At 34.9% G+C, this 15,028-nt stretch overlaps 1 protein-coding gene and 1 pseudogene across 5 annotated transcripts; one reads left to right on the forward strand and one right to left on the reverse strand.

Moving 5' to 3' along the window:
* Positions 1-1,801: 1,801 nt before the first annotated feature.
* Positions 1,802-14,447, reverse strand: LOC119065696 (NKG2-A/NKG2-B type II integral membrane protein-like). Of its 5 annotated transcripts, none has more exons than XM_053662084.1 (7): positions 14,326-14,446; positions 12,331-12,563; positions 11,868-11,963; positions 11,300-11,353; positions 10,642-10,766; positions 2,570-2,673; positions 1,827-2,357 (listed from the first exon to the last, which is right to left on the reverse strand). In XM_053662084.1, exons 2-7 carry the CDS (start codon positions 12,515-12,517, stop codon positions 2,228-2,230), a joined length of 696 nt encoding a protein of 231 aa, XP_053518059.1. In that variant the 5' UTR covers positions 12,518-12,563; positions 14,326-14,446; the 3' UTR covers positions 1,827-2,227. The 5 variants fall into 5 exon arrangements, with proteins under 5 accessions (XP_053518060.1, XP_053518059.1, XP_053518057.1 ...); XM_053662082.1 differs by having other exon boundaries at positions 10,642-10,814; XM_053662083.1 differs by having other exon boundaries at positions 1,828-2,357; positions 10,642-10,793.
* Positions 2,794-3,538, forward strand: LOC119065669 (syntaxin-7-like; annotated as a pseudogene).
* Positions 14,448-15,028: the final 581 nt, after the last annotated feature.

The following is a 15,028-nucleotide window of genomic DNA, read 5'->3' on the forward strand; positions in this document are numbered from 1 at the left end:
CGATATGAGGAACAGCGTGGCTCTGCAGTGCGTGTGGATACGTCATACTCTGACCTCTGACATTTCCACACCCCACAGGGTCACAACTGCTGGGACACTCCTCCCTTCTGCACCTGTTTCTATGGCTGTTATTGTAGATTAGATTATTTCTCAGTGAATCTACATTTCTTTTCTCTGACCACAATGAGAAGAGTATACTTTGCAGCAAATTAACAAGGTTGGCCATGTGACTTGTTTAGATAATATAATTTAATTGCAAAAGTACTAATTTATGAGTTCCAAGCACAGTTATTAAGAAGCACATTTCTGCTACAACTGCTGAAAGTGCTCATATGAGAAGCTATGAGAAGGTCACATACCAATAAAATATATTTTTAAAAAAGAGCTGAACTGTGGTCTGGAGCCAAGCCCATACATTGCCCAATGTATAGCAACTGAGAGCCAATGAAACCACAAATGGGTAACTGAGAAATAATTGGGTAAAATAAACCCTTGTTGTAAATGTCAGTGCAATTGTGTTGTTTGTAACACAACTTCAGCAGTTAGATACAGGTACAACATACATATTATGGGAAATTAATTATGAATACCCTCATATTTTCTCTATATTATAGACAAATTGTATTATAGTAAAATCATCTAAGAATGACTGTCAAATTATGAAAGTTTATCCCTCATTCTGGCAACAACTGTTTGTTTCACATGGATACATTATCCTTTACATTTTCTTCATTATTTAACACTTTATTTTTTTCATCAAAGTACGCTTCTAAGCAGAATAATTAGGAGTGTGAAAAGGGGAGAAGATTTTAGTAAAATAAGGTACCCTCCAAAATATCTAAAATCCAGGAGGGGAAAAAAACAGACATGTAAAAAAATATCGAAGGACACTGATTATTACCCAATGATAAGTCCCATCTCTACCAAAAATTACTCTAATCTTTAATCATACTGCACCAAAATAGATTCAGAAGATATTTCTGTTAGTTCTGTTCTTTGAGTAAGTGGAGTATAGTCACATTGCTTTTCTACAGAATCCTTGGGGTTGTTGCATAGTAACAGTGAGTGCCAATTAGAAATTTAGTTCTCTCTGCTCCAAATTTATACATATTGCCCTTTCTGAGATAATGGCACCAGATCCTACAACCTCCTCTCCAGTCAGCTGGCTTGACATTTCTCAGGAAAGGGCACTGGGAGAAAGGACTCCTCTTCCTGGTTTCAGGCTGTTTTCTCTCCTTTGGCTGCAGTGCTGTGGCTGACATCTGCCTGCATGCAGGAAGTTCTTGTGGTGTTCACCCTCCAGTGAGTTTTGGGACTAGTCACAGCCATTCTACCCTGGGAGGCTGATACTTCATCAGAGAGGTCGTCCTACTTGCCAGTCACACTGTGAGATCCACCCTCACCCACATCAGCCTGCAGACTGGGCACTGCCCTCTGCTAGAGCAGCTGAGTGAACGTGTCTGCCACAAAGTTTTCTCTAGTGACACTGTCTGCCAGAAAGTCTGAGACCCACTGCTGAGGAGGGAGACCTGGCTCCCACACGGTTCTTCCTTTTGCTAATCTTCTTTAATTAACCCTATGGCACATTTTGTGATTTTCTTCTGCCCCTCTCTGTAGGCTATCCCTGAAAAATAGTTAACAAATCTTTAAATCAAACTTTCTCTCCACTGACTTCACTGACTTTTTCACTGTGACACCATGAGATGTTCAGTCTTCATTTGCAACACTCAAGGCCAGGACAAATCAGTTAATTTGAAAATGTGTGTGAAATTATTCATGTTATTATGTACTTAGAAATAACAAATTCTTGATATTATAATTAATCATTTATATATGATTTATTTTAATGAATAACAGAAAATTTTTAATGTATAATACATACCTGGATATATATTTTTAAAAAATTAACATGAATATAGGTTTGAAATAACTCTCCAATACCAAGGATGAAGCGTCAGATAAAGTATGGACTTCAGGTGACTGCCATGTGTCAGCACAGACTCACTCTCAGTAACCAAAGTCCCATCTGCTCAGTGATGCTGATAAAGGGGATGCTCTGCGTGCAGGGGATGATGGGAAATGTCAGTACCTTCCTCTTCACTTCTTCATGAAACTAAAACTGGTCCCAAAATAATTTCTTTAAAAAGTAGTACAAAATAATGGCAGCATTCTTGAAGAAACTAGAAATGAGTTCTTGAGCGATGGTGAGAGTGACTTTGGACAAGATTTAGGTCAGCCACAGGGCCTGGTGCTTACAAACATAGTTTTTTTCTTCTAAACATGATTCCATGTGGAGCTTTTGTTCTTCAAAATTCCCAAGCACACAACTCTTGTCCAACTCTGAGGTTTTTGAAAATCTGAAATACGGACATAATAATTCATTAATCTGAAAATATATATGTTAATACTTTAATAATGAACAATGTATTTAGAATAACAGTTATCTGCTAATACTGAATATTAAAATTTTCCCACAGAAACAGTTTACACACTGCTTTTTACTTCTAAGATTAATACCTAATTGAGAAAGCATGAATGAATGCAATATGTGCATTCTCACAAAACTTACATTTTGGAAAAGAAAACTGAGCCATTTTTCCACAAGCAAGAATTGTTATTGTTTTTTGGGAAGACTCCAATCCATATAAGTGTATTGAAAATATGCATAAAACTCTATGAGAAAACAAATTTTTATGAGAAATTAAGTAAATGTTAGTATACTAATCTGAATTTGCAAAAACAATTGCAGTTGGCTGCGCAGGAGGAGGAGAAGGAAGCTGAGACTCTAGCGTGATGGCTAAGTAAACTGCACAGCCCACCAACATCTGACAAAACAAGTGAATAAGCAAATCAACCCCATTCTGCACTCCAGGAACTCAAGGTGACCCCACCCAGCGGACCCAGCAGACCCATCAGTAGATCACGCAATGTTCTGTGCAAATACAGATGACTCTGAAGGAACTTGGAACAACTCAAGTTTCTCCAGAATTTGAGTAGAAGCAACGGTATCCTGCCAACTGGCCAAAGAAACAGGGAAGTCCACTAAACAGTTTGAACCTGTGTCCACCACCTGCAGTGAACTGTGTCAAAGGAAAATACCGTAGGATTAATTAGTGACTCAATTCACGATGTCACTGACCGACTTTCCCAAGGTGCAAAGGCCAGCTGCTGAGAGAGAAAGAGTTGGTTGCTGGAATGGGGAGCCAGTTCCAGAGCATCTGGTGATCTTCCTGAGGACAGCTCAAAACAAAGGAATTTTGTGTCCTGGTAAAGCCAAACTCAATCTCAAGGTCCAGCGAAGGATGAGGGAATTACAGAGGATGACCTCAGCCTTGTCATCAGAGAAAGACTTCTACTAACCAAGTTTAAGCTGGTGTTATGGATATTAACAAACTATTTAAAGATTTGGGAATGATAATTCATGAACAGGGAGGAAAGTGCAAGTGTGCATGTCCAACAATCCAACCAGCAACTGTCAAGGGCAGCAGCATATCTTAAAAGGATCCTTCATGTTGCTGTGAGATGCAGAAGCCATTAAAGACAGAGAAATATCTTAGGTTGCTTCGAGCGCTTGACTATTGTAAATTGTGCTGCTATGAACATTGGAGAGCATAGGTTCTTTTGGATTGGTGTTTCGGGATTCTTAGGGTATAATCCCAGCAACAGAACTGTCGGGTCAAAAGGCAGCTCCATTTTTAATTTTCTGAGGAAATTCCACACTGTTTCCACAGTGGCTGCCCCTGTCTGTATTCCCCCAACAGTGCACTAGGGTTCTCTTTTCTCCACAACCTCTCCAACACTTATCGTTTGTTGGTTTTATGATGGCCATTCTGACTGGTATGAAATGGTAGGTATCTTATTGTGGTTTTATTTTGCATTTCTGCGGTGGCTCCTGATGCTGACCATCTTTTCATGTGTCTCTGAGCCCTCTGTATGTCCTTCTTGGAGAAGTGTCTGCTCAGGTCTTTTGCCCATTTTTTAATTGGTTTGTTTGTCTTCCTGGAGTAGAATCATGTGAGTTCTTTATATATTTTGAAGATTAAAACCTTGTCTGAGGTATCATTGGCAAATATAATTTCCCATACAAAACAAACAAGCAAGCAAAACATAACCAAAGACATTGAAATTAGCAACAAACTGACAGTAACCAGAAGAGAGGTTGGAGGGGATAATGGGGAGAAATGGGTGAATGGTTTTCAGGAACAAAAGGACACATGGACAAAACCCAGGGAGTGGGACCAAGGAAAGGAGGTGGGAATTGCTAGGGTGGGGTGTAGTAATGGGGAGAAAATATAGTCAAGTGTAGTTGAACAACAATAAAAAATTACTGAAAAAGAATAAATATAGAAATCTACAAATGTGCTAGCATAGAAGGAACAAAACTCTTTTATACATTAACTGACTATGTATAATAATTTTTCTTCTGCTTTTTATTTCTATGTTGTAAATTTGAATGCAGTTTCCAATATTATTAAACAATGAGAATGATTTTGAAATTAATATAAGGTGGAAAAAACCCTGAATTTATTTATAAAAATTATTTATTTATTATTACAAATTTAAGTTTCTGTCACCTTCCAAGTACTCTCCATGGGATGCCATAAACCTAGATGTTTTTGTCTACTGTTCAAAAGAGTTTTTGGAGTCATCAATTTTTTAAAAAATATATTTCATTTATTTATTTTTTAGAGAAAGGTGATGGGAATGAGAAAGAGTGGGAGAGAAATATCAGTGTGTGGTTGCCTCTCGTGCATCCCCTGCTGGGAACTGGCTTGCAACCCAAGCATATGCCCTGACTGGGAATTAAACCAGTGACCCTCTGCTTCACAGGCCCATGCTCAATCCACTGAGTTACACCAGCCAGAGCTAAAGTCATTGATTTTGATGCCTTTTAGTGCTTCTGCTATTTATCATTTCACCTCTTCCACATTGGCAAAACATTTCTCTTTGAAGATTCACCTAGGGAAACAAAAAATTCACCTTGGGTCTGATCGAGTGAATAGGGAGCCTGGGAAATAGGGGTCATGCCTTGTTTTGGTCCAAAACTGCTGACCACTCAGCGCAGTACGGGCAGGTGTGCTACTAAATCATCCATCAAGAAATGGGCAAATGTGTTGAAAGAATCTCCAAAAAATATCTGAGGTCAAACACAGCTTCTCATAACAATGCCGGCTGGCACACTGATACAGATGGATTGCTAGAGCACTTCCCAGCAGGGAGCCTGTACTATCAGGAGCCTGGCTTCTGGAAGATAATTCCTCTTTTTTTTGGTCCCCCCTCATAATACCTCAGGTAAAATGCCAAATTGATATTTTCAGGGAACTCATTTTAAAGAGCAACTTTAAAAAATGTTTTTGGTTACATTGTCATTCAATCTTGGTTTAGTTTCAGATGTACAATGTGTGATTGGATACTTTGAGATGTGACCACTGGAATGGATCTGGGGCCCACGGGACTCTTGTTGACTATGATATCTGTGTTCTGCTTTGCATTGTTGCAACTACTTTTATTACTGGCAATTTAAAGAATAACTTTTTGATTAAATTAAAAAATGTGTAAGCTTTTAAGCTGTTCTTCGTTCTCATATGTAGGTAACATTTTATTTTTACCATTCTTCCTTTAAAAAGGAATTAGATGTTTGGCAATTAACTCACTTGCTTTTTAAATCAATTTTGTTTTTGACTTTGCTTTTATTATTTGTATCTCCATGTATGAGAGAGAGAATTTAAGTAGTTGTCCCACTTATTTATGAATTCATTTGTTGCTTCATATGTGTCCTGACAGGAGATTGAACCCACAACCTTAGTGCATTGGAACAATGCTCTAACCAGTTGACCTACTGAGCTAGGGCCTATATCAATGTTGTTTTAATGCATTAATCTGAATACTGTAAAGAGGTCTATCCCAGTTTATAGTTTGTATTTTATAGTGTTCTTATACAATAGTCTGATAGTAAAAAGGCAATGTTTTATATCACAAGCTATGAGACTTGAAATTGGAAAAATAAAGTACTAAGCAACTAATCAAACCGTGTATTTGCAAACAAAATAAAGATGATTCTTTGGAAACAGGTGTGGCTCACTGGGTTGGGACATGTCCCCCACAGTGAAGGCTCACCGGTTGGACTCCCAGTCAGCACGCAAGGCTCGGCTGTGGGCCAGGTCCGCTGCTGGGAGCGTGCTAGAGGCAACTGATTGATGTGTCTCTCCCTCTCTAAAAACAAATAAGTAAAAAATTTAAAAATAGACGATTTTTAAAATGAGAGCAAAAACAAGTTAACTCTCTCCAACTTACATTCTTTTAATTTACAATATATTGTTACACATTGAACGCATTAGGAAAATGGGTTAGTGTGAAAAGTAAAGAGGACAAATGGACAAAAATACCAGTTTCACAGCTCTGAAAGTTGATCAAAGACTAATAAAAATGTAATTATTTGTTATTGGAAAAGCTGCTGGAGATTCAAGTAGGAATAGAGCAAATTTGAAGTCCTCCAGTCTAGGACTGCTCCCATGTCTCCCCCGATCCCCATCTCAGGTCAGTGAGTAAGAAGTGTGATTTTTACAAATCGGGGAATGGTCAAATATCAATGGTGTTGTTGCCCCAGGAGCAGACTTGATTAGCAGTAGAAGGGGTTGCTCAATTGCCCGCTGCTTTTTCAGTTCCAAGTGTTGAATTAGTAGGTTCCAAATGAGGCAAACCACACTTTTCTAGCACAAAGTAGTGCTCTCCATATTGTCAAGCACAATGCCCACCATAAATGTAATAGGGACATACTAAAGATGACAGCATCGTAGAAAAGATGACATTAACTCTCTACATGTGCTTGATTAATGGTAAAAATGTACACATGTATGGAAGAAAAAAATAAAACCATAAAAAATAAAAGCCAAAAAAGATTTTTAAGTTATGAGCACTCCCCTACATACACATATAAATTCATCAAATAGTAGAGCCAAACTGACTTAAGGTATTTGAATACATTTAAAAATATCATTGGTTGTCAACTATGCTATGCACTTACATGGGAATCCTTAGTAAGTCAGGCTAGAAATGAAAATATATAGTGAAGTTTTAAAAAACTGAATAAGCATACTTCAAAAGAAAGGATTCTACATAATTGTTGATTCAAGTTAAAAATTAATAAATCTAAGAAGGATGTAGAATCCACATTTACTATACTATATTATCAAAAACATGTACTTACAAAAAATTTAAGAAAATGCAAAGAAACTAAAAAATGTTTCTCATACTTGGGGGGAGAAAAATCAGTCAATAGAACCTAATTTTTACTGGAAGAATATATTGAATTTATTAGACAAATATTTTATAGTAATCATTATAAATTTATATTAAATGATAAAATATTTAAACTATGTTCAAATAACTGTATGGAAATATGATGGTAATGACAAAAATCAGAGAAATAAAAACTATATGAATGAATCAAATAAAAATTTTCAATTGAAAATGAATTAAAAAATTAAATACATTTTCGTAAATTTTGAGATGCAGAAGAAAGAATTTGATGACATTAAAGATGAAGTGATAGAAATGATTGATTCCTGAGAGTAGAGGGGAAAAGAAGACAAATTAATGGAGCCTCAGAGACCTTTAGAACTTTATGAGGAAAACTGACACAGGTATAAATATTTCCTGAGACTAAAAAAAGAGACAGAAAAATACCCAAAATAATTCTGGGGACACAAAAAATGAACAACTTAAATTTTGTGTTAAAAATACATATAGATCCATGCATATATGGTTGTTTATGAAGAAATGATCATCTGCTATAAATTATGCCTCATCAATTAAATAACAATGTAGAACTGTCATAAGAACAGACCCATAGATCAACAGAACAGAACAGAGAGCCCAGAAATAATCCAGGTCTCTATAGTCAATTAATATTCAACAAATGAGGCAAAAACATAATGTGAGGTAAAAATAGCCTCTTCAGTCAATGGTGTTGGGAGATCTGGAGAGCTACAGGCAAAAATAAATAAATAAATAAACTCATTCACCAACTTACACCATACACAAAAATAAACTCAATACGAATAAAAGACTGAAATATGAATCACTATACCATAAAAGTCCTAGAGGAGAACATAGGCAGGGAAATCTGAGATATTCCACACAGCAATATTTTCACTGATATGTCCCCTAGAGCAAGGGACATAAAAGAAAAAACAAATGGGACTTCATCAGATAAAAATCTTCTGCAAGGCTAAAGAAAAGAGTGTAAAATCAAAAGAGAACCAGTTGTATGGGAAAATATATTCGCCAATGATACCTTGGACAAAGATTTGATCTCTAAAATATATTAAGAACTCACATGACTCCCCTCCAGAAAGACAAACAAACCAATTAAAAAATGGGCAAAGAACTTGAACAGACATTTTTCTAAGGAAGACATACAGAGAGGCCAGAGACCTATGAAAGGATGCTAAGCATCCCTAGCAACCAGAGAGATGCAAATTAAAACCACAGTGAGATACCACTTCACACAGGTGCATGACCATCACAAACAAGTGCGGGAGAGGTTGCAGGAAAAAGGGAACCTAGTACATTGTTGGTGGGCATGCAGACTGGTGCAGCCACTGTGGACAACAGTATGGAATTTCCTCAAAAAACTAAAGATGGAAGTGCCTTTTGACCCAGTAATTCCACTGCTGGAATTATACCCTAAGAATCCTGAAACACCAATCCAAAAGAACATATTCACCCCAATGTTCATAGCAGCATAATTTACAATAGCCAAGTGCTGGAAGCAAGCTAAGTGCCCATCAGTAAATGAGTGGATTGAACAACTGTGGTACACTCACACAATGGAATGCTATGCAGCAGAAAGAAAGAAGGAGCTCCTATCCTTCGTGACAGCATGGATGGAACTGGAGAGAATTATGCTAAGTGAAATAAGCCAGGCAGTAAAAGACAAGTACCATATGATCTCACCTATAAGCAGAATCTACTCAACAAAACAAGCAAGCAAGCAAAATATAACCAGAGACATTGAAATAAAGAGCCAACTTACAGTAACTAGAGGGGAGGGGAGAGTGGGATAATGGTGGAAAATAGGGGAAGGTCCATTAAGAATATGTACAAAGGACACATGTACAAAGACAAAGGGGGAAGGTTCAAGTGTGGGAGGTGGAGATTGGTGTGGTGAGGGGCTATGGTGGGGTGAAAACTGAGACAACCATAACTGAACAACAATAAAGATATATATAAACTATCACACAGCATCACACATGCAGCATCATAAAAATATATATTCTCAAGCTATTATAGACATAAATATAAAAGTTAATCAGTAAAAAATGGAAAAAACCTAAAAAGTAATGTTAGAGATTATCTTCATTAACTTTGGCTAACTTCTGAAACATGTCCAAACTAAGCACAAATACCCAAAGTGAGATATTGGACTATGGTAACATTAATAACTTTTGTCATTAAAAATTTCCAGTGTAGAAGAAAAATGTAATAAACAGTCAAAAAAGTTGCATCTTACAAGTTCAAAAAAGAGCTCATATCCAAAGTATAAAAACTTCTAGGTAGGAAAATAATAAGCAATATACAGGAGAAATGAATATTGAGAATTTCATAATGAATAATGCTCTGAAAGGTGTGTTCTTTCTACCAGTAATCAGGAAAATGCCTACTGATGTCATAATGATACTTTTATATAGTGATGTAAACTTATGTCACTAAAATTTTTGGCAGCACTAAGCTTTGGAAAGTGGAACTATTTGATAAAATGTATATTTACACAATAAACAGGGAAATGAGATAATCTAATAAATTTGTGATATACATATATTTGTGATTCTGTCATGTCATTCTGACACATAGAGGACAATAAATTATAATTGTGCACATATATAATTATAATAATACAACCATATGAATAATTTTACTTGTATTATTTTAATATTTACAGCATGTAAATATGTATTATTTTAAATATAATATAATATTTGGCAAAGAAACACAAGCAAAAATTTTTATAAAGTAATTATTCATAATGCCCAGATATTAAAAAATCTGTATTCTGAGTAGATTAAAATGCCATGTATACAAAACAACTGTAAAAACTAACTACTAGTATATGCAATCATATATATAAATTGTGCAAAATATCATGTGGGAGTTAAAGGAGACATGTAAATGCATAATGGATGACTCCGATTAGGTTCAAGATTAAGCAAAGATAATTTATAATATAAAATATCAGAACAGTGTTTGAATGTTGGGAAGGAGAAATTATGAGAGAGTGTACAGGAGTGGACTGGCAACTTTTATTTCATGATTTCATTTGAAATTATCTGAGTGTTTTCCATTTGTAACACCCACAACCATAATATCTTTAGTTTCCATGATGTATGGTAGAATTAATTTGCAAAGCTTAGAAGGAAATAAGCACTTACAGATGCATGGTTGTTTATGAAAAGCAGTAACTAGAGATTATCACATGTGCATTAATGACAGAAGATATAAATAAAGTATCATAGAGTTAAACAATGAAAATTTAACAACCTTTAAAATAAATAAACCACAAAAGTATAGAAAATATGAATCTTACAAATACAAACTAAAATAATATTTTTAATAAAATGTTGAAAGCATTGGAAACCTTACCATTTCTTCTTTATTGTCTATATAGAGCAGGCTAGAGTTCTTAGCAGCACAGGCCCTCAAACTCTCATTCCATGTCTTTTTTTCAGTGCTGATGTAATAGCAGTTGTTGGAATATATTAACCACTCTGGTGGACATAGGCCACAATGATATGCTGAGGAAAGATTATGTATAGCTATCCAAGAACAAGGTGAATTTTAAAATAAAAGTTAATTGCAATATCTGCATAGGTATAGACATATTAGGTGCACAGTGTATGCACATACCCTCACAGACTGGTACATATAAAATAAAACACACTCACACACATACACACACACACAAAGGTTCAGCCACTCATCCAATAATTTATATGCTCATATTAGGCAAACATACAAAGAAAACTATCCACTTTTTACGAGTGTTCAATGTCAATGAATGCAACCACATTTTTTAGAATACCAAAATAATCTTTGAGCCAATGGTAACAATGAATATGATGATTTTCAATGAATATTTCTTCATATTTTTTGCATAAGAAAAATACTCTTGTATACTTACTATTTATGAACATATACTTCCCAGGATTATAATTTGTGACCCCCTACTATTCTGACTACCCTGTGTTACAGACAAAGAATGAGCTGCACTCATTTCAGAACTTAGAAAGTAATTAGGTACCTTTCTGGATCCCTGTTTTCAAGGAAGCATTATTCTGCTCTTGTATTACATTAACTAGAAAAAAAAGTAAGTTTTATAAAAGTTATTATGGATCTAAATAAATCATGAAAACATGTTTATTACTTTGAAATGTGATAAACTAAGATCAAAATAATCTGGAATAAAATCGTTTTACAAGAAAAATTAATGAAGCAATGATAATTTGGGGTAAAAATTTTTCAAAAGCCTAGAAAACCAGACTTCACCATCTCTTACAGTATTAAGATTAACCAATACACAGAATTAATTTGTGTTTCTTAATAAGATATTCTAAAGCATGGCTTAATTGTAACACAAGAATATAAACATATATACGGGATATATATGTACATATTAATATATTTATAAACTACTTTATAAAATCATTTTGATATTTATACCTTGGAAAAATTCAGAATAACTATTTTGCAGTTAGTCTAATGGCAAACTTTAATATGAGAGTACTATTCTATAATATTTTGAAGTATTTGGAAGCACTGATGAACACAAAAGTGAAAAATTTCATATCATCTTACAATAATTTGCTTACAGTGAATAACAGCTTTTGTTACCACAGTGCATATCAGGACAAGGCAGATGACCCCTAGGACCCCAGCAATGAGCTTCTCTGGAGGTGATGGGGATGCTGCAGGGAGGGAAATGGAAACACTGAGGAGGAGGGATGGAGACAATTGTTTGGACAGTTTACACACAGAGAATCATATCCATAGACTTGGACCCCAAACCCATATCTACCACTGTAATCTTCCTCTCAGAATATACCATTGCATTTTCACTAAATATAATGCTCTGTGAGTTACTGGTCAAAGACTACAACTTACAATGTCTAAATAAAATTAGTACTCAGTGTTCATATTAACATACCATATTCCAACATCAAGTCCTGATCCTTGATATGAAAAATATCTGAGCTTATCCCCTTCTCTTTCCCACACCTCTGCACCCAGCTGCACATCCCAGAACAGTTACACTGTGTCTGTTGAATGTGTTACCTTTGCAGTGGTCATTCTCGTCACTCCCTCGAAGATCCTGAGAAGCATTTTGAAGATTTAATTCTGCATAGGTTAGTTCCCGCTCAGCTCCTGGAATGGAACCTTTAGTGCCCTTAGGTTTCATGTGCTGTCTCTTTACATCCTTAACCGGATTTAATTCTGTGTAGGTTACTCTTTGGTCACTCATCTCTGCAGCTGCGTGGTGGCTGAGACTGTGCTCTAAGTGCAGTGTACTTACAGAGCAGAATTGGGAAGGATAGAGGGTGAGTATTAGGCTCATTTCCCAGTTGGAGAATCTAAAGTTCTCAGTTGGTTATAAATCTTTAAACAAGTGCCTCATGGTAGATACAATGTTTAAGATATTCTACATTTGACAATGTATTATTAGTTTGAGTAATAAAAAGCAATAAATTAATGATGAATAAACACTTTAATAAATAATAGCACCCTCATTCATTTAAAGTCAGATTCCATGTAAATATTTTAACACCATTAGAATGCTTGTATTAAAAATTGAAATGCTATATTGGAAAAAACAGAGACTATATTAATGATAATTTAAAATATAATAATCATTACAGGCTGAATGTTCTAAAGAAGAAGGATTAGTCATGCTGGCTTATGTAGTAATTTTCTAAGCTAAATTAATTTTATTTAGTGACATACATTTATTTATTAAAGGGTATTAGTTATCATCAATGATCTTTTATTTTGAAAAATTGTAAAGTTTGGGGGGATGGGCTGGGATGGGCTGGGATGGGCTGAGTAAAAGACAGAAAACTGTACTTGAACAATAATTAAATAAATTTAAAAAATGGAAAAAATAAAAATTATAAAGTTTGAGAAATTTTTACAATAAAAAATATTTCATATGTTAAAAAATCTTTGTGACTAAACTTATTCAAAACCTAAACATATTGACAACAAAACAATAACAATTAAATTTTTTAAATGCTTATGTTACACAAGAAATTAGCAGTTGGGCTAAGGGAAAGTTATAAAACCATAACATGATAAATAAATGTGTAGATCATTTATATTATAACACTGTTGTTTCAAACCTCCATAAAGGTATGTGGATGTCAAAGTCAGCGAAGGCACCTTCATTTGTGTGAGCAATGGATCAGATAGTGTAATTTAATAATTCAGTCAATAGGGACCATGGCCAGAGATTTCTAAAATTAATTCTGGCTTTGAAATTTGCAGTGCGTGCCCATTACAAAGCTACTTAGTGTCTAGGAACTTAGTTTACTAATATAAAGAGGGAATAAAATGTACAGGTATAATGCATGGATAACATTTTATCTTTTTAATAAGTTCTCCATAATATTTTAGTTAGGCTGATTATTCTTCGAGGACACTTTTCATGTGAGCACTGACTCACATCAGTTAAGTGCTGTAACATATTTTTTTCCGCATTCTTATCAGTGTGGTATGTTTGCTTACAACGGTAGCTCCATTTTTTAAAAGTCTTCTGATTGTTTATAATTAAACCTTAGTTTACTATTTTATGGGAATACTTCATCCTGATTTTTATTAAAGGGCAAATATTTTCATTTCATTTAATTAAGTGTATAAAATATTTTGTTTGACCACTAAAACCCAAAAAGTTCATTTTTAAAAATCTCTTTTTGAAAGCTGGGCTAAATAAAAATAATATGTGTATACAATTATAACTATATTGATTATAAAATTTAAAAAACACTTCCATGACTCTTACAGGATTTTACTTCAAATTGCCTTGATTAACACACTCAATTACGCATACCTGGGCAATTCTCCTAGGCAAGAGTTTGAAAAGTTCAAGATATCCCTCCAACATATTTCATATTTTATTTTTCTTTTTTTGCCCTAAATTATTTAGATAAAGATACCAATATTCTCTTTGATTTGGTTGTATATTAATTGTTCCTCACTTGTATCACATCTAGCATTTGTAATCTCCCCCTACAGGAAGTGGATCTAAGAAAGACAGGAGAGTAGACAAACACGTACCTCTGGAAGCCAGAAAGTCCTGCATCCTTTGGTGGGAGACCAGCTCACTCTTGTAAACAAACAATCTCTGTGGTCTTCACAGACTGACCTGTGAAGGCTCAGAGTGAAGCATGAGTGGAAAATGTAGTTTTCTCATTAAGGTGTCACTTGACATTTGAACAGGAAATTCTCACGCTTTGGCTATTTTGAAGACTGTATATATCATCATACACCTGCAGAATCTAGGAGACTTTGGGCTGATAGTGTGTCATTCAGTTAGTCCTTTGGCAAATGTATCTGGAAGTTGTTTTCTTAGTCTGAAAGATATCAGGAGACAAAAGACTTGACCACCCGGGCTGTGAACATACTTCCATCTTCGTCACAGACTCTGAAATCTTTGGCCTGGTTAAGAATATCTTAGATGTTTAGATTCTACTGTTAGTCAGGGTTCCTAAATCCTGGCATTCCATTCTTCCTTTCCTTATACTCTCAATATGGCATTTCTATTACAATGGAAACAATTCTAAAATAAAAACCCCACAAACAATAGATGTTTAATGATATTTTTCACCAATAGTCTGAAAACTACTACATTTTCAGCTTTATGGTAACTGTCACAGCAATCAGTAATCCTAAACCTACCTTCTCAATTTCCTTGTCCTGTTGCTTCAAATTCCTTCCTTCATTTTATTATTATTATTAAATGTTATTTAGATTTCCCTTG

Source organism: Artibeus jamaicensis, unplaced genomic scaffold, assembly GCF_021234435.1.
Source record: "Artibeus jamaicensis isolate MK-2021 breed Jamaican fruit bat unplaced genomic scaffold, CSHL_Jam_final contig_233, whole genome shotgun sequence".
In the NCBI taxonomy this organism is placed as follows: domain Eukaryota; kingdom Metazoa; phylum Chordata; class Mammalia; order Chiroptera; family Phyllostomidae; genus Artibeus; species Artibeus jamaicensis.

Excerpts from the sequence above, each read along its gene's own strand:
- LOC119065696 (XM_053662082.1), bottom strand. The coding sequence starts at position 12,517 with ATGAGTGACCAAAGAGTAACCTACACAGAATTAAATCCGGTTAAGGAT. Across the intron at positions 11,964-12,330 it reads CGAGAATGACCACTGCAAAG|CATCCCCATCACCTCCAGAG; the intron begins GTAACACATTCA and ends CCCTCCCTGCAG. Across the intron at positions 2,358-2,569 it reads TCAGTTTTCTTTTCCAAAAT|ATTTTCAAAAACCTCAGAGT; the intron begins GTAAGTTTTGTG and ends TCCGTATTTCAG.